Source organism: Stigmatopora nigra, chromosome 1, assembly GCF_051989575.1.
Source record: "Stigmatopora nigra isolate UIUO_SnigA chromosome 1, RoL_Snig_1.1, whole genome shotgun sequence".
In the NCBI taxonomy this organism is placed as follows: domain Eukaryota; kingdom Metazoa; phylum Chordata; class Actinopteri; order Syngnathiformes; family Syngnathidae; genus Stigmatopora; species Stigmatopora nigra.
The window spans coordinates 21,207,646-21,231,313 of record NC_135508.1 but is presented as its reverse complement, the minus strand read 5'-3'; the positions used below and the strand labels follow the sequence as shown (position 1 = coordinate 21,231,313).

At 39.4% G+C, this 23,668-nt stretch overlaps 4 protein-coding genes across 11 annotated transcripts in view; 3 read left to right on the top strand and 1 right to left on the bottom strand.

The window, feature by feature from the left end:
• Positions 1–645, top strand: part of lama5 (laminin, alpha 5) — a 40,120-nt gene extending 39,475 nt beyond the window's left edge. For both annotated transcript variants that reach the window (XM_077716564.1, XM_077716554.1), the window contains exon 77: positions 48–645. In XM_077716564.1, the coding sequence (XP_077572690.1) occupies positions 48–187 (140 nt within the window). In that variant the 3' untranslated portion in view covers positions 188–645. The remainder of the gene's footprint in view (positions 1–47) is intronic.
• Positions 646–1,651: 1,006 nt separating this feature from the next.
• dnajc5ab (DnaJ (Hsp40) homolog, subfamily C, member 5ab) lies at positions 1,652–7,062 on the top strand. The gene is made up of 5 exons (XM_077719844.1): positions 1,652–1,905; positions 2,986–3,102; positions 3,176–3,389; positions 3,640–3,811; positions 3,899–7,062. The coding sequence occupies exons 2-5, from the start codon at positions 2,996–2,998 to the stop codon at positions 3,997–3,999; spliced, it is 594 nt and encodes a 197-aa protein (XP_077575970.1). The 5' UTR covers positions 1,652–1,905; positions 2,986–2,995; the 3' UTR covers positions 4,000–7,062.
• A 650-nt stretch (positions 7,063–7,712) lies between these two features.
• On the top strand, positions 7,713–13,166 carry LOC144193314 (tripartite motif-containing protein 54-like). The gene is made up of 11 exons (XM_077712176.1): positions 7,713–8,039; positions 8,502–8,681; positions 8,860–9,023; positions 9,100–9,277; positions 9,388–9,483; positions 10,081–10,158; positions 10,250–10,405; positions 10,969–10,991; positions 11,091–11,215; positions 11,770–12,002; positions 12,813–13,166. Exons 2-11 carry the CDS (start codon positions 8,514–8,516, stop codon positions 12,897–12,899), a joined length of 1,308 nt encoding a protein of 435 aa, XP_077568302.1. The 5' UTR covers positions 7,713–8,039; positions 8,502–8,513; the 3' UTR covers positions 12,900–13,166.
• A 2,376-nt stretch (positions 13,167–15,542) lies between these two features.
• LOC144198285 (tumor protein D54-like) lies at positions 15,543–22,949 on the bottom strand. 7 transcript variants are annotated; one of them, XM_077719215.1, is made up of 9 exons: positions 22,782–22,949; positions 21,588–21,745; positions 20,871–21,019; positions 19,479–19,526; positions 18,017–18,118; positions 17,647–17,673; positions 17,476–17,520; positions 17,089–17,137; positions 15,543–16,633 (listed from the first exon to the last, which is right to left on the bottom strand). In XM_077719215.1, the coding sequence occupies exons 1-9, from the start codon at positions 22,798–22,800 to the stop codon at positions 16,559–16,561; spliced, it is 672 nt and encodes a 223-aa protein (XP_077575341.1). In that variant the 5' UTR covers positions 22,801–22,949; the 3' UTR covers positions 15,543–16,558. The 7 variants fall into 7 exon arrangements, with proteins under 7 accessions (XP_077575341.1, XP_077575346.1, XP_077575354.1 ...); XM_077719220.1 differs by having other exon boundaries at positions 17,476–17,517; XM_077719228.1 differs by lacking the exon at positions 19,479–19,526.
• Between the last annotated feature and the right edge of the window lie 719 nt (positions 22,950–23,668).

Sequence of the window (23,668 nt, the reverse complement as noted above, 5' to 3'; positions counted from 1 at the left end):
AGGCTTCAGAATTCTTCGTATTCATCATAGCTTGTCATGTCCAACAGATGCAGTTACTACGTCTCCAAGCCAGCCCAGCTTCCACGGCTGCGTCCGCCATGTGATCATTAACGGTCGCGCTAGCCCCTTCGCCAAAATTCTGTCAGTTAGCGGAAGTGTGGGCACACACGGCTGCCCTGCTGCTTAGCATTAACACACACACATACAAGCCATCTTAGTGTCACATTCCTTGGGTGCAAATAAACGGTGGTGGGTGGTGTTTAATGACTTAATTTATATCTATTTGAATATTTATTGTTTATTTTATACTTGATATCCACAGGGTGCTCCAGTGTCTGCGCACACTCGCACTTACACTACAATCACTTGCACGTCGAAAATCTCTCGGTGTGTTTTATGTCATAGCTGCCTCTCTTAGCAGTCCTCAAATACCTCACAAATACCTGGTGGTCTTCTGGCAATGTTGCAGTATTACAGTCTTCTTTGTCAAATGACATCCTGAAACGTACTTTTGACTGGAATAAGCTGTGGTCATGAAACGTGAAAATAGGCACAATATATGTATTCACATGTTTTTGTTATGTTATGCTAACCACATTTGCATTATGGTTTTCATGTACTTTGAAATTAAACTCATGAACATCATCAAGCTTCCTTTCTATATTAGTTTCAATTTGACCTGTCGTCTACTTCCTTTTTTTTTTATATCTCTTTCGTGCATGCAAGATGATTGTGTAACCTGGTTATAGCCTGTCATCTGTGGTTTGTCATTTCAATGCAATTGTTTTTAGTAAGTGAGACTGCTCTGTAAATGATCAGATTTCAAAATGGTTATGTCATGTTATCCAAGTATACTTACTACCTGTCTACTCTGTGCTGTCGCCATGCCTAGTTTAATTGACAAATAATTAATGATTTTGGACCCCAATTTTAAAGTTGTCAATACCATTTCCAGAAGAGTTACTGTCAACTATAAACATCTAGCCAAAATGACTTACAAAAAGAGACTTATTAAAACTTGAAAATAGTAACAATGGTTCACCAATGAAATGTAAAGCTACAAAATTAATGTTGAGGACTCATATTCAGAATAAAAAGTAAGTCCAATTGTTAGAAAGACCATTGAAAATTTTGAAAATAAATTTTAAAAAAACAAAACACCCCCTGGAACACCAGTGTCAAAGTGGCGGCCCGGGGGCCAAATCTGGCCCACCACATCATTCTGTGCGGCCCGAGAAAGTAAATCATGAGTGCCTACTTTCTGTTTTAGGATCAAATTCACATGAAGATTATACTTGTATATTATATTTCTTACTTTTCCCCTTTTTAAATCAATAATTGCATTTTTAAAATCCAACTTTTCTGTGTTTTTAGTTCAAAAAGCCTTTTTGTTATGTTCTAAAAATAAATATATAAAATTATTTTCTGTTTTCCACTTTAATATTGAACACAATTAAAAAAATATATAGATTTTGTTTCCTTTTCAAATGAAAAACAAAAAGATGTTTTTCCCTTACTAATAAAAAAAAGATCAAATAAATAGAAATAATGAATACGTAGGAACCTTTTCTTTTTTATCAGTTTATTTTAAATTTATTAATATATCTAAACTGGTCTGGTCCATATAAAATCGAGTTTAAGTGAGCGCAGTCCGCGAATATGCGAGTTTGACACCCAGGCCCTGAAAGGAAGGCGTGTGCTCGCGTGACGCGTCCGCTGGGAATGATTGACGGCTCCTTGCAAACAAGCTGCCGGTGCAAACGTTAGCCACTCGCTGTTCGGATTCGGGGGGCCACCGGTGCCTGCTGGGATGATGAGCGATCTTTGACCAGATCCACTACGATTCGAATATTGCTCGAAAGAAGGCGGAATTCGTCCTCGGAGGGTTGCACGAGAGTTAAATCGGTGCGTATTTTTTGCTTCTCTCTGTTAGCATCTAGGCTAACACTGCTGTTAGCTGTCCTTGGATTAGTGAGCCGTTTAATGCTAGCGGGCTAACCGATCCAGGTTGTGGAGATTATCGGCTCTAAAGAGCGCTTGTCTCGCCGACGCTCATTGAGGGTCTCGGGGAGAGAGTCGCTAGTCGTTAGTCCGTCGGAAGTGCTAGAAATCGCATCCCAGCGCGTCTCTACTCGCCGCTTTCGCCATATATTTTGTTCCATTTTGTTAATATTGGATCTACCTGTTTTTTTTGCTTTGATTGCCGAGTTTATTCGGTGTGTACAATAAATGTTAGCATTCAATGCTAAGCCTTCCAAGGGGATCACACAAACCTGCTTCTATTCTTAGTTGGTCTCTCCTTAATCTATCTTAAAACACCGTAGAGCAACGAGTATCGTAAGTCATGTCACAAATCAACTTCTCAAATTTCATATGAAAAATCGACAATATTCTCTTGGCCATTATTTATTCTAGAGTCAATAATCCGAGTAATCAAATGATGAGATGTTTAAGGTTTCAAGAGTTGGTTTCATCCTGATATTTCCTTCTATATATTTTCTGTAAGAGTTGACATAATAAGGCATGCTACTAAAAATGTGTCAATCTCTTGCACTATTGATAAATGATTTGACTTTTTTTTTTTTTGCAAGGAAGTATACTTGGATTGTAATTTCAATTTGTAAACTTAATCAAGAAAATTACAGTTTAAATTTGGTAGTGTAATGAGTGTCCTCTTATATCTTTGCACGGTGCTACATCATTAATTATGCATCCATCCAATTCCTTTTTATGTTTTGCTTCCCCTACCGAGGGGCTCATGGATCCTGTAATGTTACAGTAGAACCCAAATTGTCCACCGTCCCATTCAAACCTTCCAATAAGGTTGTTCAGTCAATCTTGTACAGTGATTAAATTGTGGATGTGGTAGGAAACAGGAGGACCTGGATAAATCCAACACACTTCATGCAAAGTCCACTCGGGAAGTGTTGTGAAAATCCGCAGGCAAATGTGCTCATTGTATTTAATTTTTTCAATGTCTGTCAGGTGAAGGGCGATGGAGCAGCAGAGACAGCGAGCTCTGTCCACGTCAGGAGAGTCATTGTATGTTGTGTTGGGAGTGGACAAGAATGCAACGACTGAGGACATCAAAAAATGTTACAGGTGATCTGTCTGTCTGTCTGTCACCGCTTCTGGAAAGGAATTGCAGTCGTTTGATTCCATGTTTTGTTTGCAGGAAACTGGCATTAAAATTTCACCCAGATAAGAATCCCGACAATCCAGACGCGGCTGAGAAGTTCAAAGAAATCAATAACGCTCATGCTATCTTGAGCGACGGCACCAAGAAGAACATCTACGACAAGTATGGCTCCCTTGGCCTCTATGTGGCCGAGCAGTTTGGAGAGGAGAATGTCAACACCTACTTTGTGTTGTCCAGCTGGTGGGCCAAGGTACAACTCGATGATTCGTAATTTCCAAAAACGTTAGTGTAGATTCAGTTGACTAAATGAAAAGCAAGCAAATACATTCACATGGTTATAAATGATCTCAAAATTGATAATGAAAGTACCATTTTCTTATTTTTTCATTTTTTTTACTGCTTTGAAAGGCATGAAACCCCTATTTTTATTTTTGAAATATGCAACCTTTCTTTCTTTGAGAGGCTTTGACTGTTTTAAGGATAATGCATTGTCCCCACAGGCCTTGTTTGTCTTCTGCTGCTTGTCCACTGGTTGCTACTTCTGCTGCTGCCTTTGCTGCTGCTGCAACTGCTGTTGTGGCAAATGCAAACCTCGGCCACCCATGGACCAGGAGCCTGAATTCTACGTGTCCCCCGAGGACCTGGAGGCCCAGATGACGGCCGACGAGAGAGGTGAGCCTTTGATTAGAAGCGAGGCCCTTGGTTCGCCGTAAAAACTCATTGTGTCCATGTCGCTCTTTTGCGCATCATGTCCTGCAGATGGCCCCAACGATCCCATCGTGATGCAACCGTCCTCCGCTACGGAAACCACGCAGCTCACCGCCGATGCCCACCAAAGCTACAGGACTGATTCGTATTAGAGAAGAAACAAGCACCTCCGCACACATACGTACGTCTTTATGCATACTCTCCTACCTCCATGGCGTGTTCATGTTCTATCATCCTTTATCGTTTGTTTGTTCCACGATCAGTCGGAAACCAAATGAGCTCAATTATGACTGCCTATTTGTTTTTTAAATTTGAGAAAACTAAAATAAAAACAAGAATTGGATTTTTGCCGTATAATTCGTTCCAGTTGAGCGTCAGTAAAGATGTATTTGCCTGTACACCGCCACTTCGTAGTCCAGATCAAGCAAATAATCCGTCAAATAGAATATGACACGATGGATTACATATTGTATCCGAGAACAAAGCATGACTCGTAAGGAGGAAGTTGCTGTTCCTGCGATAGTTTTCAAGCTTCTTTTTTTTGTTTCGTCGGTTAGCATTATTTATTTCATGAATTAACAATCCAACGGAATGCTTCTTACGCACTATGAAGGCTCCGAGAGTCTAAGTCTAAATCAACGTCGCCATTAGTTTTATTTCTCCATCAGGGAGTTGCGTAGGTGTATACAATTTATCGGGTTTCCTTGTCTATGATTACATGGGGTAAATCCATGTCCAGGTAATTATATTTATCTCTGAGATAGTTGTCACGATGTATCAATTTGAATTAATTTCTTGACTATATTTAACGTGCAATCCAATCTTGTTGCGCAAAGCACAAAATATCAACTCACATAATCCGACTTTTAGTGACTGTCATTTTGTTCAATTGATTTGTGGTTGTTATTGCTTTACTGCAAATGTAACTGATTCTGTTAAATCTGTGCATCACTAATTTAGATTCAAATAAGCAGACTAATTGAATCGTGGCACACACTGTAATATTGTGAAATAACGTATCATCCAACGAATTGATGTCATCTCCTGATTTACATCCTGTGAGTTATTTTACTCAATTTACGACAATTGGGTGAGAAATGAAGGTGTGAAATTAACATTTTCAAACAATTGGAGTGTCAATAGGTTCTTTTACTGCAAACTGTCTTCAATTCCCCAATTCAAGTACTGCTCCTTTCGATCAAATCCTTTGGATATTTCATCATTTTAGTGAAAATATTCGTCAAACATTGCGATAAGTGAGTTTATTGGCCCCCAATATTTCAATTACATTTTCCATCCTAAATCTTTTTTGCATCTTTGTGCACTGTGCATTGTTGAAAGAAATTTGATATACGGTATAATTACATATATACAAATATTTGAATTACTTGTCAACATTTTCCTTCCTTCATCTTTTTTGCATCTTTGTGCACTGTGCATGGGTGAAAGAAATTTGATATACCGTATCTTACTTATTGACTAATAGTCTATATTTTGAATAGACATGGAAATTTTGTAAGCGGCGGTAGATGAAAGAGGACCTTACTTTATTTTCATCGTAATGACAAACAAGCTTATGTATCTTTACTGATCCTTGTTTCAACATTTCCATGTAACGTAAACGTTAAAATCAAATTCATTCCTGTAGCCTGTTTTGCATTTGACTAGATTTTTTTTAAGACGAAAATTCATACTGTGGTACCTCGAGATACGAGCTTAATTCGTTTCTGCTGTTTGCGCGGCTCGTTTCATAACATAAACAAATTTAAATGAACTTGGATTACGATGCAGACATACTTAAAAATAAATTTAATCTAACCTTACACTAAACTTAATTCTAATTTTGTATTTAAGTTGGATACCTTTCTTCTCCCGGGTTGGCTGTATTTGCCCCGCCTCCCCCGTGACTTTCACTATCGATGGGCTGTTTGGTTTTGTATTCCCTTCAAAATATTCCAAAAATTATGCACACAAATGTCCTCACAAGAGGGTAACGCATGAGCACTTGTCAACGAGAAGTAATACATACTCCTCGTACTAGCGATCGCTACGCCATTCACGCTGAGTGATGGGGGAAAAAAACACGGAAAAAATGCAACGCTCTGCCCAGTGCTCGTAGATATCTGTTATACACAAAAGAGATGCGGCAAAAAAGTGCTCTAGAATTATGAACAGCCTCTCATGTCTTGGCCACCTGGCTTTCTTGTATCTCAAAATTTGTCTCGTATCTTGAGATGATTATTTGCTCAAAATGTTACTCTTATCTCGAATTGCTCATATGTCGGGGTACTCTTATGTCGAGGTTCAACTGGATATGCAAAAACAGGCTTTTGTTCTAAATTTATATATCAACAAAATCTTATGTTTCCCCCAATCACCAATGCACATGGAAAGAAGTAAATAGTACAGCAAATTCCCAACATGTTTCCCCTACATGAAACGTCAATGGTGAGCATGTCATCACTAATCACTTACTTTATAATTTGCAAACATTCTCTTGTCTTGTGTGTAGTTTTGTTTTTTTTGTTGTCGAGTGCTTTGTGAAATGGTGAATGCTGGATTTCCTTGGTGCGTCATTTGCGGGATACTTTTCCTCTTTTCACGAATTGACCCTATTTGCTCAAATATTTACACGACTGCACAATGTCGGGCTTTTATTTGAGAATAGGGTTAAGAAGGGATTAATCCAAGGGAGGTGTGTGTTTGATAAAATATTGTATACAAGATCCAAACTACTGAAACCTTGTCATTCCTGTGCATGCACACACACTCATACACACACATTTTTCATTTAGCCATGTAATCATGTGACTTCCTGGAAGGGAACACGATGTTGTGGAAATGAAACGGTGACTGTGCAAGTGTTTCGTCGTCGTATCTCCTAATCTTTCTCCATTTTCATTTGTCTCCGCCCACCTTGGTTCCTCTGCGTTCACTTTTTTTTCCTTCAGGGTTTCTTCAAACCAACGAACAGCAAACGTGACCGAGTGAAAGACAAATCAAAATGTTTGGACCTTATGTTCTATTTTTAAGTGTGGAAATAGCAACTAGATGAGAATAATGTTGTATTTATTTTATGTTTTTAACTTTTTAACTTGAGATGAATGGAGATAGAAGCTTGTAAATCTTTGGTCTCGTATCAGGCTCACATGTTAGTATGCAAATTGTGCTCGTTAAATGATTCCTCAAAAGAAAAATAAAACATTTCACAGGTCTTTTGGTCTTGGAGGTCATGTATTTTTTCCATGTCTTCACAAGTCAAACATTTCCAATGAAAAATCAGTGTTATGATGCTAAAATCTTTAATCAACAGTCGATTAACACTCAATTATCCAAAAATATCATACGCAGTGTTACATTAACATTGCAGTCCTGCCTGCTTATTCAATGGCATATGATTGTTTAATTTTTATAAATTAAGAACACGTTAAATATATTGTTTTTCATTTGAAAAAAAACAAGAAGGGTGATTTTATAATTCAAAAACCTGACGTGACAGAGAAAAACTGGGACCACTTTAAGATTCTGCACTGAAAGATTAGTAGCCAAGAGCTGATCTCAAAAGGTAAAACAACAACAACAAAAAATGTGTTTCCAGTGTTATTAAATTAAGATACCCTTTTTGAATTATTTTGAAGTGTCTCTTGAGCCGCCATGGAATCTCAATTGCATCTGTTCTGCTGTTTTAAACACATCAATTTAATTGGGACAGATTAATCCAACTACTAAAGCTCCTGTGTGGAAAAATGCCACAAATTTGTTTACCTTTGGGAATGATACATCAAATTGTTTGCTCATACTTCTTTTATTGAATACATTGTTAATTTATAGTGGTTCAGAGCAGTCATTGTTCAAAAGTGGTACACGTGGTCCCTCTAGTGATTGACTGATAAACATTTTCAATGTAATATTTTTCTTGATCATGCGTGCATGCAACTGGAGAGTGATGCTTGTTCTTATTCTGTCCCTGCCTCATATGGCTTGTCCGTGTATGTGTGTATGTGTGTGCGTTTGTCAGATTTAGCTCTCCGTCACAGGGGCAGCTGCAGATCATAATGCACCTCAGTAGCCAAAGGACCTCCGAAAACACATAGGCAGCAGTTATTGCCAACATTAAAAAAAATGCAGACGTAGCACAACTAACTGTTAGATTCCAAGAAGATCAGCAAGTTAAAATAAAGAAGAAGAAAAGGTATGTCAACATGTGCTCTTCTTCTTTGTGTTTTAGGTTAGAACTTTATTTCATCCCGTATTCGGGAAATTTCTTGGTTGCAGTAGAAAGACAGACACAAAACACACAAGACATTGTAGACCTAGGTAAAAAAACTGGAGCCACACACACAGGAAGTCCACACACAACCAAGGCCTTGGCACGGTTTGAGGGACGTTGTGAATTACGGGATTGACTACAATCCCTCATTTACACATCAAATTACTGGCATAGAGTTTGCTTTGGTACTCCTATTTAAGTCATTTATGGCTTCTCACTGGGCTTTTAATATCTGTCTTTTAGGCTAGTAAGAGTGTGTTTAGTGATTAGCATGTTAGCAAAATACTATTTCTCTTTAGTTTCGGGGTCATACTGTCGTGATGATCAAAGTTCAAGATGATTAGTTAAACATGAAGTGCAAAAAGATCATTTTCCCATCTAAAGGAAATATAGGCCATGTCTCTGAGTCAGCTGCAAAAAGGCAAAGCAGAGCAGGAGGTGGAGTTTGCCAACCTGGAGAAGCAACTGATGTGTCCCATCTGTCTGGAACTTCTCCAAAAGCCCATTGTCATCCTACCTTGCCAGCATAATCTATGCAGAAAGTGTGCTGATCAGCTCCACCAGGTTCGTTCTTGACTTTATAATTACTTGCATGACATGTAGGTGTGGCCATTTTTAGATCCGTCACCTTAGACATCCCAGAGCTGACGTCCATACATGTTTTTTCATCCACCTAATTATTTTTCGGATGCTTTCTCACCATTTGCATATACTGCAGTCTTAAACACTACTTTTTTTTCAGTCTCAGAACATCTCGAGGCTGACCAGCGGCACCATTTGCTGCCCCTTGTGTCACCACGAGGTGGTCCTGGACCGCCACGGTGTCTACGGCTTGCGGCGTAATCTTTTAGCGGAGAACATTATCGACATTTACAAACATGAAGTCTGCGCTCACAGCGGCAGCAGGTGAGGAGTAAAAAAAAAAAGAAAAGAAAAAAACAGACGTAAGGAAGATGAGTTTTTCCATTGACTTCTTTTTCAGGCCCCTCCCACTTCCGCCTTCACCACCTGCTCAGGTGATTTGCTCACAGCACGCGGATGAGAAGGTCAACATCTACTGCACCACCTGCCAGCTGGCCATCTGCTCCCTTTGTAAGGTCTTTGGAGAGCATCAATCATGCCAGGTGCAATCTCTGGAGGACGCCCTACAGAATAAAAAGGTCTGTTTGTCCATATAAAAAAGGTCCTTTTTAGTCACTTCTCTCAAGTCCAACATTTTCCTTGGTAGGAAGACATACTGTTTGTTATTATCACTCAATCTACTTTCCAGGACGAGCTGAGGGAAAGTGTGGCTTCAGTGGTAGAGATCAACCAGAAAATTCGAGCAATAATGGATGAGCTTGAGGAGTCGTGCAGGAAAATCGAGGTGGGTCCGCCCTGTCATATATGAGTTGGAAAAAAATCACATGACTTTAAGTGGGTGCCAGTGAAGACTTTTAAGACATTTCTCTGATTAGGGCAGGGGGTGGCGAACAAGTTAGACACAAAGGGCAAACATTTTAAACGGAGTCGAAGAGCCACTCCATGCAGTGACCTGCCAAAACACACACACACACACACACACACACACACACACACACACACACACACACACACACACACACACACACAATTCAAACCATATTATATTAACCGTGAATATATTTTTTTAATGCGCCGTGATGACTTTGAGTTTGTTTTGAGAGAATAAAAATAAGTCAAACATGGAACGAGGCAAAGAGCCACCCACAGTATATATAATATATATGATAAGAAGCAAAGAGCCGCATTCATTTTGGCTAATTGTGACTTGACTCCCTTGTATACTTGTATTTACGTGTATCTAAATCCCCTACTTCATTGAACATACACAGGAAAATTCTGAGAAATAGTGTTTGAAAATATGTACAAAGTCTTTTAAGATAAAGAGTTGATCTTCAATAACTATCTCTATATATATATATATATTTTTTTTTTTGCTTAGGAAACCTGCAAGACTCACAAACAAAATGTATGCGACAAGTTCAGACGAATGGCCTCAATCGCAGAGGATCGATTTAGTGTGAGATTAAAGCCAATGCGTCCTATTATGGCAAGAATACGAGGACTGTTCAATACATGAGCATTTTTTTTTATCCATCCGTATCACCAAGGCCATGACGGAGAAAATCGCCAATGAAGAAGAGGCGAAGGCGGGCGGTGTCCGACTACTGGTCCGTTGCTATGGAGATAGCGTGGAGGCTAACAGGAAATTGTTGGAGAAGGCAGTCAGCGCTCTGGAGGATCCCAACATGGTGGATTTTGTTCAGGTAGGGAAATTTCCATGGGAATTAGATTGATGAACATGTAGCCTAGAGTTTTGTACTTTACATTTAAGAACAGTCATACCTCTAATTACGAAATTAATTGGTTCCAAGACAGTTTTTGTAAGTTTAAAATTCCGTAAGTAGAGGTGTACTTTAGATGTAAATTCCACTGTCCTCACACAACTACCAACAAGAGCCTTAAAAAATTGGTCAAGGCGTCCCAATTTTGTATGGAAGATGTGAGGAAACACCCAAAAATGAGAGAAAATTATAGGGAAATTATATATTAATGTCTTAAAATAAATTATAGATATAATACCATGTTTGTTTTGAGAGCCCCAGGGCCGAAAGCCATCCACTTCGTAGACTTTTACGTGTGCCTGCGTGTGTGTGAAAATTTGTGCCACCTTGAATTTGTATAGTTTTTAATCGCTTAATAAGATTATTTATAATAATATAGTATAATACATAATGGAAAATAATGGATGAGGAGAGGGATTTTCTTTTTGGGGGATTTCGTAACTTTCAAATAGTTAAAGCTGTTATTTTTCTGTCCTCAATTGCAGAACTCCAAGGATTTGATCACAAAGTGAGTAGTCCCTCTGACTGATGGCGTCAATCCAAATGAAAAATGGGAATGGCTTTCTTGAGTGGAAAGACCCAAGTACTCCATTCCGTGGCTCCACAGGGTCAAAGCTGCCAGCGCCTTCCATCGGGTTGAGACTCACAAACCAAGTGACCAAAAGATGAGACGTTATAGATGCAACTTCAAGCAGCAGGAACGCGCCATTACTGCCATTGACTTCTTTGCTGGTATGTTACAATCAACCCTCTCATGCACAACCCCCCCCCCCCCCCCCCTTACATTGACCTCATTGGCTATCCTTGACGGCAGTAGACGTCCAATTAATTTTGACCTGGTGGGGTGAATTAACGAATGTTGATTAAATTTATGTATATATATGAAAACAATAGAATTTCAAGTCAAAGTTTTATTTTGGCAGTTCAAGTTTAAAGATGAAAACAACCCATTTTATGGTCGCAACTTTGCTGATTAAGATTTTCACCTCATTTAAACACTAACTTTTTCAGGATATTTTCATTGTATATATTGCATATTGTATATATGTATATATATGTATATATGTATATATATGTATATATGTATATATATGTATATATATGTATATATGTATATATGTATATATATGTATATGTATATATGTATATATATCTATATGTATATATGTATATATATGTATATGTATATATGTATATATATGTATATGTATATATGTATATATGTACAGACAGTATATTAAGGGTAATTGCCATTCATTCCAAGTCCCTCCCCTCTTCTTTTACAGTTGAAGATCCTTTAGAAAGTACACCAAATGCAAAACTTTCAGAAGCTGAGGACATGCCTACAGAAGTCCCCATTTTGCACGCAGAACCAACATTGGCGCTTCCCGAAAGCAACATCCAAGAAGATATCGAATGTGAGAAGGTGCAATTCCTTGCGAAAGAGGAGGCGAAAGGAGAAGCCAAGGAATGTTTAGACTCCCAAGAGGAAATGACAGCTCAAATCGACACGCAACAGGTATGTGATGATTGTACCGACACAGTTTTGCTTCTCTTTAGGATATACCTCAATAAATATATTGGAAAACAAATATAGAGAGACCCCTCACCACCCATCCCGAGGATATTAAAGGGTGGGCATTGGAAAATCCATCTAACAGGAATTTTATAAGTTCACATGTAAAATAACATGTACTTAAGGACTGTAATGTAACCAATTGATTTAATAAACAAAACAAATTAATTACACATTTGAATTTTTGGATAATATAAAAACCTCCAGTCAATTACTTACCAATTATAAAATTCCTTTAAATCATTGACTATAAAATTCTTGTGCCAAAAAAATGATAATGTTCAACTACAATAACGAAAAATAGGAAGCGTAAAAAACATTTTTTTATGAAGCAAGACGGAAATTTTCCTTTTGTTTTTGTAAATCATTTGTTTTTGTAGCCATTGAAAACAATATTCTGTGCGGCTTGAATGAAGGGATGTGTTGTGATATGATATTTACTAACGAATGAATCATTTTCATTGTCACAATGTCAAACACAAACTTTTTTAGTTGAATGCATGCAATGTCCAGTGTCTGCACTCGTTATTGTACTTGCCTTTGATTTTAACTAGTTTATTTTCTTTTTAGTTAAAACGAGTTGGAGCCTCAATCGATCAAATTTGACATAAGACAAATTCAACATTCATTGTTGTTAATAGAGGCATAGTATATACTATGATTAGCCAGCATTTTTTTCTTTTCTTTTAAGCGCTTTTCCTGGCATTCTTTTTCGTCACCGTGTACTCCTTTCTGTGTGATGTTTTTCTTCAGGCTGTCATTGCGCTGTTCTACCTGGTGGCCTTCCTGGTCCTCCTGCAGAAGGCTTGGTCCTGCATCGGCTCCTTCATCATCAGGTAGCGTCAGCCGAAAGAGAGTCTGTCTTCACCCATCTATTTGTTACATTTGTGGAGAAACAGCAACCACATTCAGATTTGTTGTCTGATCTTCATCACAACACCAAGAATACTAAACAGTCTGCCCGACTAATTTGACACAAACAATGCCGTTTTTATATTTTTATCGAGAAGAAAATCTGCTAATTCTATTTGTAAGATCAGAAAATCAGGGTTGTTTTGGATTATGACTTTTTAAATCTGCTCAATAAATGCTCAAAATGACTTGAAAGTAGGTTTTTAATTTCATTTAATCACAGCTAATTTCGGACACTGAAATGCTGGCCAACCAATGCAAGATAGTAAAGGTAAGTAAGTCTTTTATTTGTTCCGAAAAATGACCATATATTATAAAGGTTTTTTTTTTTATTAAAAAAAATCAAAGATCATGTATAGTAAGACTTTTAGAATATGACAATGAAAAGTCAGGCACTTTTATTTTTAAAAAAGTCAATGTTTGGTAAGGCTCTTAAGATTTTTAAATACCATGTTTAGTAAGGCACCTTTATCTAAAACCAAGACTATTTTTCTTTTTAAATAAGTAGACTTTTATTTGTTCAAAGAAATTAACATAACTAATTCCCTTTAAAAGACCATGTATAATATTTAGGCTTTTATTTGTTCAAAATAAAATAAAAAGTATGTATAGTGTTTTGTTTTGAAGGGTTTTCAGGTGTGTTTTCCTTGTGTGTCCTGTTCACAGATGTGTACCTTTTGGCTTTCCGTCCTTTTTCACCAGCAGGTGTTTGTGATTGTCATTAGAGCCTCTATGTGTATTTTCACCCTGTGTTTTTGTATGTCCTTGTGGGAATATTGTTTTCTAGTGAATGTTGTGTTGATTTAATAGTAGTTTTGTCAACCCACAATGGCTGATGGAGGAGAGGAAATTGATTTGGTTGAAGATTTACTGTCAAAGCCATTTTCAAGATGAACTTTTCAAGAAAAGCTGGACATCATTAAGAAAGTATTTAAAAAGCCTTACTATACTATGTCGTTCTTAAAAAGAAAAAAAAACCTTATTATACTATGTCACTTGTTAAAGTAAAAAAAGTGTTAGTATACTATGTCATATTTTCAAGCAAAAAAGCCTTAGAATACAATAAAAGTACGGGTGAAAAGAGACAAAACAACAAACACTACTGTTTACTCTTGTAGAGTGGTGGCCCAGTGGATAAGTCATTAGTTTCCTACTTCTTTGGTCTTGGCTTCAATCCCAAGTGCATGCAAAATTTTTTCCAATATTATTCAGGTAAATGAAGGAGATAAAAGTATAAGTACTACCATCTTTTCTTACAGGGTGGTGGCCCAGTGGATAAGTCATCAGTTTTCCAACTCTGTGGTCCTGGGTTCAAATCCTAGTGCATGCAAAGATTTTCCAAAAAATATTCAGGTAAATGAAAGGGATAAAAGTAGAAGTACTACCACTTACCTACACAGGGTGGTGGCCCAGTGGTTAAGTCATCAGTCTCCCACATCTGTGGTCCTTGGTTCGAATCCAAGTGCCTGCAAAGATTTTCCCAATATTATTCAGGTAAGTGAAAGGTAAAAGTACAAGTGCTACTGCTTTCTCTCACAGGGTGGTGGCCCACTGGTTAAGTCATCAGTCTCCCACATCTGTGGTCCCTGGTTCAAATCCCAGTGCCTGCCAAGATTTTCCCAATATTATTCAGTTGAAAAAATAAGTTCTAATAGCTAAGTGTCTAACTGAATAAGTATTCAATGGTGGATGAAGCATTTTGTCCAAAAAATGACTAAGTGTTTCACCCAGTTTCCTTGGATAAAACGTTTCAACACCTATGTATAAGTGGGGCACGAGTTGGTGTAGTGGGTTGCACACTCGCCTTTGCACCGAGAGAACGTGAGTTCGCTTCCCGGTGTCGGCGGTTCACTGACCAAGCAAGCGGTCGAGGGTCGGCCGAAGGCCGACCCGAGAACGCCCTTCGCACAGACAGGTCCTTCAACTGTCTTCCGAACTGCCGAAGGCAGTTCGGAATATAACCTTTTGCTGAAAAGTATGACTAAGTGTTTAATATAAATTAAAAAGTTTTTTCTTTTTTTTTTCCCCCTTCTTCTTATTCCATTGACCAATTCTTCTTTCCAAGTATTTTCAGCCAAAGGACGACAGCGGGAATTGAACCCAGGTCTCCCACACGGGAGTCCAGTGATCTAACCTCTGCGCCAACCAAGTGACTACACTTTTCTTTGTGATCATTTGAGTATTTTTAGAAGAAGTCCACAGAAACAACTGCAGTTCGGAATAATACCTTTTACTGAAAAGTATGACTAAGTGTTTAATATAAATTAAAAAGTTTTTCTTTTTTTTCCTCTTCTTATTCCATTTACCAATTCTTCTTTCCAATTATTTTCAACCAAACGACAGCAGGTCTCCCAGACGGGAGTCCAGTGAACTAACCTCTGCGCCAACCAAGTGGCTACACTATACTTTGTAATCATTTGAGTGTCTTTAGTACCACAGAAACAGCTAAGTGAAAATGTGTCCCAACCGGGACTTGAACCCAGGTCTTCCAGACGAGAGACACGCGAGTTAACCTCTACGCCACGGTGTCCTCCTCACTTTAGCCTCGTCATTGACAGATTTGACAACCTGTTTGTTCATTTAAAGGAATGCTTTATTTGTAACTCTTAACCAAAACTAAAATTCATTCACCAGTCCTTCAAATAACATAATAGTAATCTAATACCATTCCAGCATCAAAACCCATAACAGCCTTACACTTTTGACAACAACGTCAGCAAGTGTCTTCTGCTCTTCTATTTCTCGAACGTGAGTTGAGCTAACAAATCATGTAATTCTGAAAAATCCTCATCATAAATGCAGCATGAGAAGTCGAGTAAGTTTGGCAATTTCAAACAAGGAAACAAAAAAAAGCGCAAAAGGTAGACAACAGTTTACAAATGAATGAGTGTCATTTTTAAAGTTGCCCTGAAGTTTTGGGAAATTAAATGTTTCTTTGGGCAGCACTGCAAGTGTTGTGTTGTCTCTATTAAATGACATGTAACAATTGGCTCAAGTAAATAAGTCACAGTGTGTTTACTTGTATAGTAATTGTAGTGTGACAAAGTCTGTTGGTGTTGCTCTGTTAAGGGTTTTAAAGAGCAAAAAAAAGGGGGCGGGGATTTGGGAAAATCAACCAGGACTTGGGCTTTGTTCGAAGTCTCCTGTCCAACATGGCTGCATATTGACAAACACTGAAGCAAAAGGTCATTCTTGGCTGAGGAGGAGATCGTGATGAGCCTCGGCGAGTCACTCGCACGCATATTTTAGTGTGCAATTTTCTTGTTTCCTCTTCTTCATGCAAAATACTGGCATCAAAAAAAAGGAGAAAAAAACTATGCAAAGCAGTGAAAAAGTGTTATACAAAAGTGTTCTCCCAAGAGCTTTGTTGACGGGATGTGGCCGAGAGGAGAAGCGCACCAGCCGGTCTAAGTGTGACCAGTGTTCGTTCATATGAAGAAGCATGGATGAGTAGTGGAGAAAAGTGAGGAAACTTCAAACTGGATGGCAACGGAGCGAACGCTAAACAGTTGTGGTTTCGGTGGAGGCCTTTGGCGGGCGGCGCTGCAAAGTGAGGCGGTGACAAGTCTCGGGCTGCATGCAGGTGTTCAGAAAGGTGGGTTCTCCTGGGTCGGGGAGGTGGAATTCAACCCCTCATCTCCTCGAGGCCCCACCACCTTGTACTGGTTGGGAAAAGAAGGAAATCACGTTTAGCTGATCATGAGAAGATTAGATTCTATCATCAAAATCAAATTGTATTTCTCGTTATGACAAAGGCCACCCGGCGGCGCGATTGTTTAGCACATCGCCCTCACACTGGGGGGGACCTGGGTTCAAATCCAGGTGGGTCCACCCATGTGGAGTTTGGATGTTCTCCCAGAGTACTCCAGTTTCCTCCCACATTCTAAAGACATGCATGGTAGGCTGATTGGGCACTCTAAATTGCCCCTAGATATGAGGGTGAGTGTGATTGGTTATTTGTCTCCTTGTGCCCTGCAATTGGCTGGCCACCAATTCAGGGTGTCCCCTGTCTTTGGCCCGAAGTCAGCTGGGAAAGCTCCAGCACCCCCCGCGACCCCAGGTGCAGAAAATGAGATGAGCAAGGACAAGGAAAAAAAAGTGCAAGGATGTCGCTCACCTTCAGGTTGCCCACTCTGTCCTCGAACGACTTGAAGGTGGCAGAGTTCCTGTAACATGAGTGTCAACATTGCAGCCAGTAAGCTTTCTAATTTAAAAGCATTGGTTGTCATAATGCTATAGATGTCCAAAAAGGATTGGACACATGTCGCCATTACAGTGAGTTAATTTTGTAACTTTTTGCTACGGTTCGACTCATATTTTGGATTTTGGTCATAAACGTGAAGACCAGGACAACCAAACTTTTGAGTTTTTTTGGTACAAAATGTTGCGCGTTACACTCGAAGAAATACGGCAAAAATGATAACATATCTGAAAAAGGACATTCTAACACAATGAATTACTTTGTTATTATTATTACAAGCTTAGTGTGTGTGTGTTACATTACCTCATAGCTGGCATACTAATGGAGTGGCGAATGGAATAGTGGCTACTTTGTAAGCATGAAGAGGAGACAAAGACAAGCGCAAGTGTTAGAATACAAAGCAGCCTGACATCCACGCAGGCAAAGTCAGACACAAACGTCCCCCGTGGCAGGGAGGAAGTAGCACAGTCTTACCTAAAAGAATTGGAGAAGGGGAGCGCTCTGCAGAGCATACGGCAGCGTTAAATGAAGCACAAAAAAATGAGTGTGAGGCCAAAGCAGTAGTTCACCACAACAAGAACAAGAGCGGAGAAAGAGGACAAAAGTTAGGAGTCAAGAGCCCAAAGCTGCTTGTTTTTGAGTCATATTAATAGTGTAAACTATTATTGTCAAAGTTTTTGTTGTTTTGGGAAGCATTTTCCAGTTGCTGATCGAAAAACCCAATGATTCATGAATTTAAAAAAACGAAATGGTCAATGTATCTCAAATAAAAAAGCATTGTTAGGGCAGTAGTTAGACTTTTGCGCACTGGTTGAACAGTCACGAGCATCCGAGCGGCGTCTACCTCATGTCCCCGAGCCTCCTGCTGATGGCCGAGCCCACGTTGGTGAGAGCCGCACTGGTCTTCTGACCGGCCTGGGAGAGGGTCTCCTGAGTCTTCTTGTATCTGTGGAATGGAGCGTCAAAGAGGTGAGAAGCCCTCCTTTGGCAATTTGCCGTTTTTCATGGCGGTTCTCGGCTCAGTTCCCAGTGTGGGGTGTCCTGAATCGCTGTGCTTGCTTGGAGAACATCATTTCACTTGTTATAAAAACAGTACCCAGTTTGGAAACCAGTTTGTACATGCTGGCGCCTTCACCAGCAACCGCCACTGATTCTCTGTTAGCCACATTAGCTTCAAGCAATAAATATCCTCATTTGAGACAATATTTAGGTTATGAGAAGTGAAAGGTTGGGGACAGAGAAATGATGGGCTTTGAATGCACGAGTTAGCATGAGACTCACTAATGTGTTTTCTACATAGTATGAAGAGAGTCACACTCTGCGAGTCATGGTGAGTGATTAAAATGACTGTCAAATCTCGCTTGGAGTAGTTTAATGTAATGAATATTTAATGAGGCCCAGTCTATCAATCACTTTGACTTCAAACTAGACCAGTTTGCTTAAATTTTAAGGTAAAATCAATTTAATTTTCCAGCAAAACACAAAAATTCAATTCTGCCATCTTCCCTCACTCTCCAGAGTAACAAAGAAATGTTTCCAACACACAATAATGCTCAGAGTTAGTGGTTCTATCAATGAGAAGACATGCCAAACATCTTTCACGTTGGTCTTGAAGTTTAAATTGTCCCCAAATCCCAGTGATTAAGGCTAAACTGAATAACAAAAACTATATAAAGCCAGTTTTGGCCATTGAATGCCTTGCCAATGTCTGTCGTGTGTAACTAAAGAGGTCACTGATGACAGCCCATACATTTCTGAGTAGGAGGGGTTAATGCGAATTGGTTGAGAAGCAGGAAGTGAGCATGGCAGTACGCAGAACAGGTAAGGGTGCTGACACAAAAAATGTTCCAAAAGTTACCCCAAGAAAAACCTTCCACAACAAACATGTTAGCTCATTGGCTGCGAATGAGGAATATAGAAGTCCAGTCCATTTTAGGTGGGAGGGGTGGCAGCGGATGAACATTCTTCACTGCCCCCCTCCAATTGAAATGGATTGGACGCTTACTCGTAATAATCTCTTTCAATTCACAGCAGAAGGTTAAAAATAACTCATATAATGTCTTTGTATTGATAATTGTAGTATAGCCATGTCGTGAGACGATCGTTATCAGGAGCTTTGTATACCCGCCTCTGGTTACAATGCAGATACCAATATATCTGTATAATGACCATATGACCTTGAACTAATGTCCTCCGACAACAGCTGAAAACAGACAATACAGGGAAGGGCCACCAAAAAGCGAGAAGCTCCAACAAGTAGCTCGAGTCAAGCCAGATAGAGAAACAAAAAGAATGGATCAACTCACGCTTCAGAGCGGGCAATGTCATCCAAAGTAGCCGAGGCAGACACATATCTGAAGACACAACAGCAGGATATATAAACAGCAATGCAGCTTATGATACTATCATATAGAAGTATGCAATACCAAGACTGTCATCTCTGAATACATTTACTATCATAAAACCTATACATGACAGCACATTTGATTCTCATTGGAAACAAAGAAGAGTTCAATATTGGCCCTATCGAGTGAATTCCTCTATCAGCATATTTACATGCATGTTTTGGGGAGACACAGCTGACTGTAAATCCACTGGATACTTTTCTTTGACAGGTGATACACGATGTCAACGTCACCTCATTTTAGCCAGCACATTAACACTGCGTGTTTGCCATACTTTATCTAAAGGGATGTCGGAGGGGAAGGAGGGGGAGTTGTTGTCCCCAGGAAATAAACTAACTCAAATTCTAACCACAAAAGACAGCAGTGCTATCCACATACTAAAGTACACATTTTTATGATGTTTACAAATACCAGAAAAAAACAGACACGTTGACTACCGCCTGGCATTTGTTTTAAGTCACTACTACCCTGTTTTAGCTCACAGCTGATATTGATCGCAAAGACCTTGAGATTTGGATCTTGTGTGACAGGTGTGGTGCCTCGCAACAGTTGCAACAACAGAATTGTGAGTCCAACTGGCCTGTGTCAACTAATGTGCTGTACAATGGGGATGGCATACAACAAGATGAAAGTTAATGGGGCTTACCCACCGTTGAGACGTACTCAACCAACAAACAGACAAAAAAAAAAGAGCTTCTCTTTTGCTTGTTCTGCCTCAAGGCCCGTCTGTACTAGGGATTCCCCACTTTTTCCCATGTGAGTTTGAATCCGTGTCCTGTGATTTTAAGAAGCTGCTGATAGCTTCGAAATATATGATCGACATTGAACCAAGATAAACATTTACCATACCCATAAATAAATAAAAATTAACAATTAATTAGGTATATTGTTGTAAGATGAAGAACAAATTACAAATGCATTGCATTGATTCACCTCATAATGAGGTGGACCTTAAGTATGAACATAAACTAGTTGTTTGATTGTGCAGCTTATTAAAAATGTGGTGATGCCAAAGGGTGTTGTGACAAATACATTGGTGATCAAGGGGGTAAGTACTTTTATCAGTTAGGAAATCATAAAAAGGAGAATTGTTGGTATGGCTTAAAAAAAATAACATTAAACACGCTTGATCAGACTGTAAACGTTATGAAAATATGGAATGCCAAACTTTCTAGATGAACTCAGTGCTGAATATTATGAAATAAAACTGTGTTTAAATAAAGAGATGTATGCATAGCAGAATGGCGTCTTTGTGAAAACATCGATTTTTCAAAGTAAAAAACAAGTACATACGCATTGGAGGTCTGGACATCCTGCCAGCCTTTAGTGAGATTCTGCTTGAGCTCGTTGAGGGGGCTGAGGCCCAGTTTCCTCTTAAGTTCCGTCGCATGTCTCTCCTTGGCGGACAGAACCTGACGCAGGGTGCCGATCTCTTCCTCCACCTGAAAACCAATCCAAAAGACTTCACTTGCTGTTCCCAAGGCTACATTCAGAAATGACCTTCAACTGACCCATATCCCATGATTTGGCCTTTCACTGAGTCAAGTCAGGTTCTTTTAAAAGGGTTGTTCTAAATTAGCCAAATGACATATAGTAACCTGTCATCTAATCTCGGTTGCTTTTTTACATGGTCTATGGATGCTGAATAATGTGCTGGGCAAAGTGGCAGACTGAACATCTATACCATGGGTGTCAAAGTGGCAGCCCTGGGGCCAAATCTGGCCCCCCGCATTATTTTGTGTGGCCCGGGAAAGTAAATCATGAGTGCCACTTTCTGTTTTAGGATCAAATTAAAATGAAGAGTATAGATGTATGTTAAATTTCCTGATTTGACCTCTTTTAAATCAATAATTGTAATTTTTTATCATTTTTTTCTGTTTTTAGTTCAAATATAATTTTGTAAAATCTAAAAATATATATAAAAAGCTAAAATAAACAGTTTTAAAATTGTCTGGCCCACGTGAAACAGAGTTGAAATTAATGATACATTAGAAACAAAGTCGACGTCACCTTGATGAGCTCACTCCGTAGTTCTTCAGCTTCCTCCTCCGTCAGGCCTGGTGGGAGCGGGTTACCGGCGTTGCCCAACGAGCCCTCCACCGGAAAATCATCCAGCCCTGCAGAATGTTCCACAGGCAGACCTTTGTTGGGGGAGTTCAAGTTGACATCTGTACCATGAACGACAGTGAAAACAAATGTTGAATACAGAGTTTTGTCAAACAAGGTGTCATCACAGTCTTGGTTTCAAATCCAGCTCGGTCCTCGGTTGTGTGCAGTTTGTGCATGTCCTCCCCGCCCTGCATGTTTTTTCTCTAGGTACTCGAGTTTCCTCCACATCGCAAAAACATGCAAGGTAGGCTGTTAGGACACTCTAAATTGCCCTTAGGTGTGAGTGTCAATGGTTGTCCATCACCTCGTGCCTTACGATTGGCTGGCCACCAATTCAGGGTGTCGCCTGACTCGTGCCCGAAGCCAGCTGATACGGGCTCCAGCATCCCTCATGACGCTTGTGAGGATAACCGGTTGCGAAAATGATTGAATATTCAATCAAATAAGCTTGTTCATATATTTTATCACAAATAGGCCACCTCATTGGTTGGGGATCAGTCAAGGAGTCATGTTTGACACTAAACAAGAAATATTCTGCTACACTTGCTTTCAATTATTTTCCATCAGGCGGAGAGTGGACAACAGAAACTTAGTCACAACAGAATCTTAAACGGAAGTTGTTGGAAAGTGCCGGACGTGACGTCCCGACTCTTTCCGTGTCAGTTGTCAACAACAAGGCGGCCTCTCCTACAGTCTGAGTGCCAGGAAATTGCTTCTCAAATGTCAACTTAAGCACACGAATTTGCCTTCATTTCAACGCATGGCACAATTTCAAATGAATACGAAGCGGAAAATGTTCCGATGTTGCCAAATACAAGTAATTTACTAATAACGCTCATTCGGCGAGTTTGTCCAGCCAGTAGCATGTAGCAATGGGCCCGTCTGTTCCATCCAGTTGAGTTAGTTTCAGTTCTCATCCGACCACGATAACACATCTCTACACGTTCACACCCAATAAACGTGCACATGACGTTCGGCAAGTTGTACAGACTATATTACAGACTTGAACCGACATTTATTTACACACCGCGCGGCGTTGAGGTAAACTCCACCCAAGCGAGCCAACATTCCCACACTGGCACATTCGTAGCTTACCTTGGCCGACGGGATCCATTGCGTCAAATTGAACTGGCCTCTTGAAATTGTCGTTTTTGACTTGGCCGAACCCGAACAGATGGGCGTCTGCTCGGTGTATAGATGACTCGCTGCTACTTGAAGTGACTCTCTGAAGTCAATGATTCTTCTTCTTCTTTTCTCTACTCGAACAGCGGGTTCATGCTGAATTCAGCGCATTACCGTCACCAGGTGGTCAGGAGTATAACCAACTTTGGTTTCCAACATGTACTACTACGACTACTAATAATGATAGACAATGATATGAAAATATTGTAGGTAAAAATCCACTTGACTACATACTTTTTTTTCATTACTCCCCGTCATGTTTACCTTTTAAGGAATTGCCAGGGCATAGCTATTCAAAAGTTGACACCAGATATTGACTCCTTCCAAGTGACTATTTTCAGTTATTTGAACATATTTTTATTTTAAGGTAACTTTTTTTTAACACTTTACACATTAAGTAACTATTTCATGTAATTGCAGAAGCTTTAAATTGTATTTTTTAAAATATATATTTATAAATACATTTATTAATAAATACAAAGTTAAATAAATAAATAAAATACATTCTGGTTATGGCACCAAGTACCACTGTATGTATATTTTTCATAATATTTAAGTCATTGCATACCATTGATAGGTATGGACATCCAGTTTATGTTTCAGTAGGTCTTAGTATACTTGTGTCCTGCGATTGGCTGACCACCGATTCAGGGTGTCCCCCGCCTCTGGCCTGGAGACAGCTGGGATCTGCTCTAGCACCCCATGACCCTAATCAGGATAAAGCGGTTCAGAAAATGAGATGAGGGGTGAAATTTATGTTATTTACGACTTAGACACCCTCACACAATAGAGTGGCCAAC

Bases quoted from the DNA above. Each gene is read 5' to 3' on its own strand.
- LOC144198285 (XM_077719215.1), bottom strand. The intron at 18,119-19,478 runs GTGAGTTGATCC...TCCATTCCACAG, and splicing joins GACATTGCCCGCTCTGAAGC to ATACAAGAAGACTCAGGAGA. The intron at 17,674-18,016 runs GTAGACGCCGCT...TATGCTCTGCAG, and splicing joins AGGAGGCTCGGGGACATGAG to AGCGCTCCCCTTCTCCAATT.
- dnajc5ab (XM_077719844.1), top strand. From the start codon at position 2,996: ATGGAGCAGCAGAGACAGCGAGCTCTGTCCACGTCAGGAGAGTCATTG. The intron at 3,390-3,639 runs GTACAACTCGAT...TTGTCCCCACAG, and splicing joins TGTCCAGCTGGTGGGCCAAG to GCCTTGTTTGTCTTCTGCTG. The intron at 3,812-3,898 runs GTGAGCCTTTGA...CATGTCCTGCAG, and splicing joins GATGACGGCCGACGAGAGAG to ATGGCCCCAACGATCCCATC.
- LOC144193314 (XM_077712176.1), top strand. From the start codon at position 8,514: ATGTCTCTGAGTCAGCTGCAAAAAGGCAAAGCAGAGCAGGAGGTGGAG. The intron at 9,484-10,080 runs GTGGGTCCGCCC...TTTTTTGCTTAG, and splicing joins AGTCGTGCAGGAAAATCGAG to GAAACCTGCAAGACTCACAA. The intron at 10,992-11,090 runs GTGAGTAGTCCC...GTGGCTCCACAG, and splicing joins TCCAAGGATTTGATCACAAA to GGTCAAAGCTGCCAGCGCCT.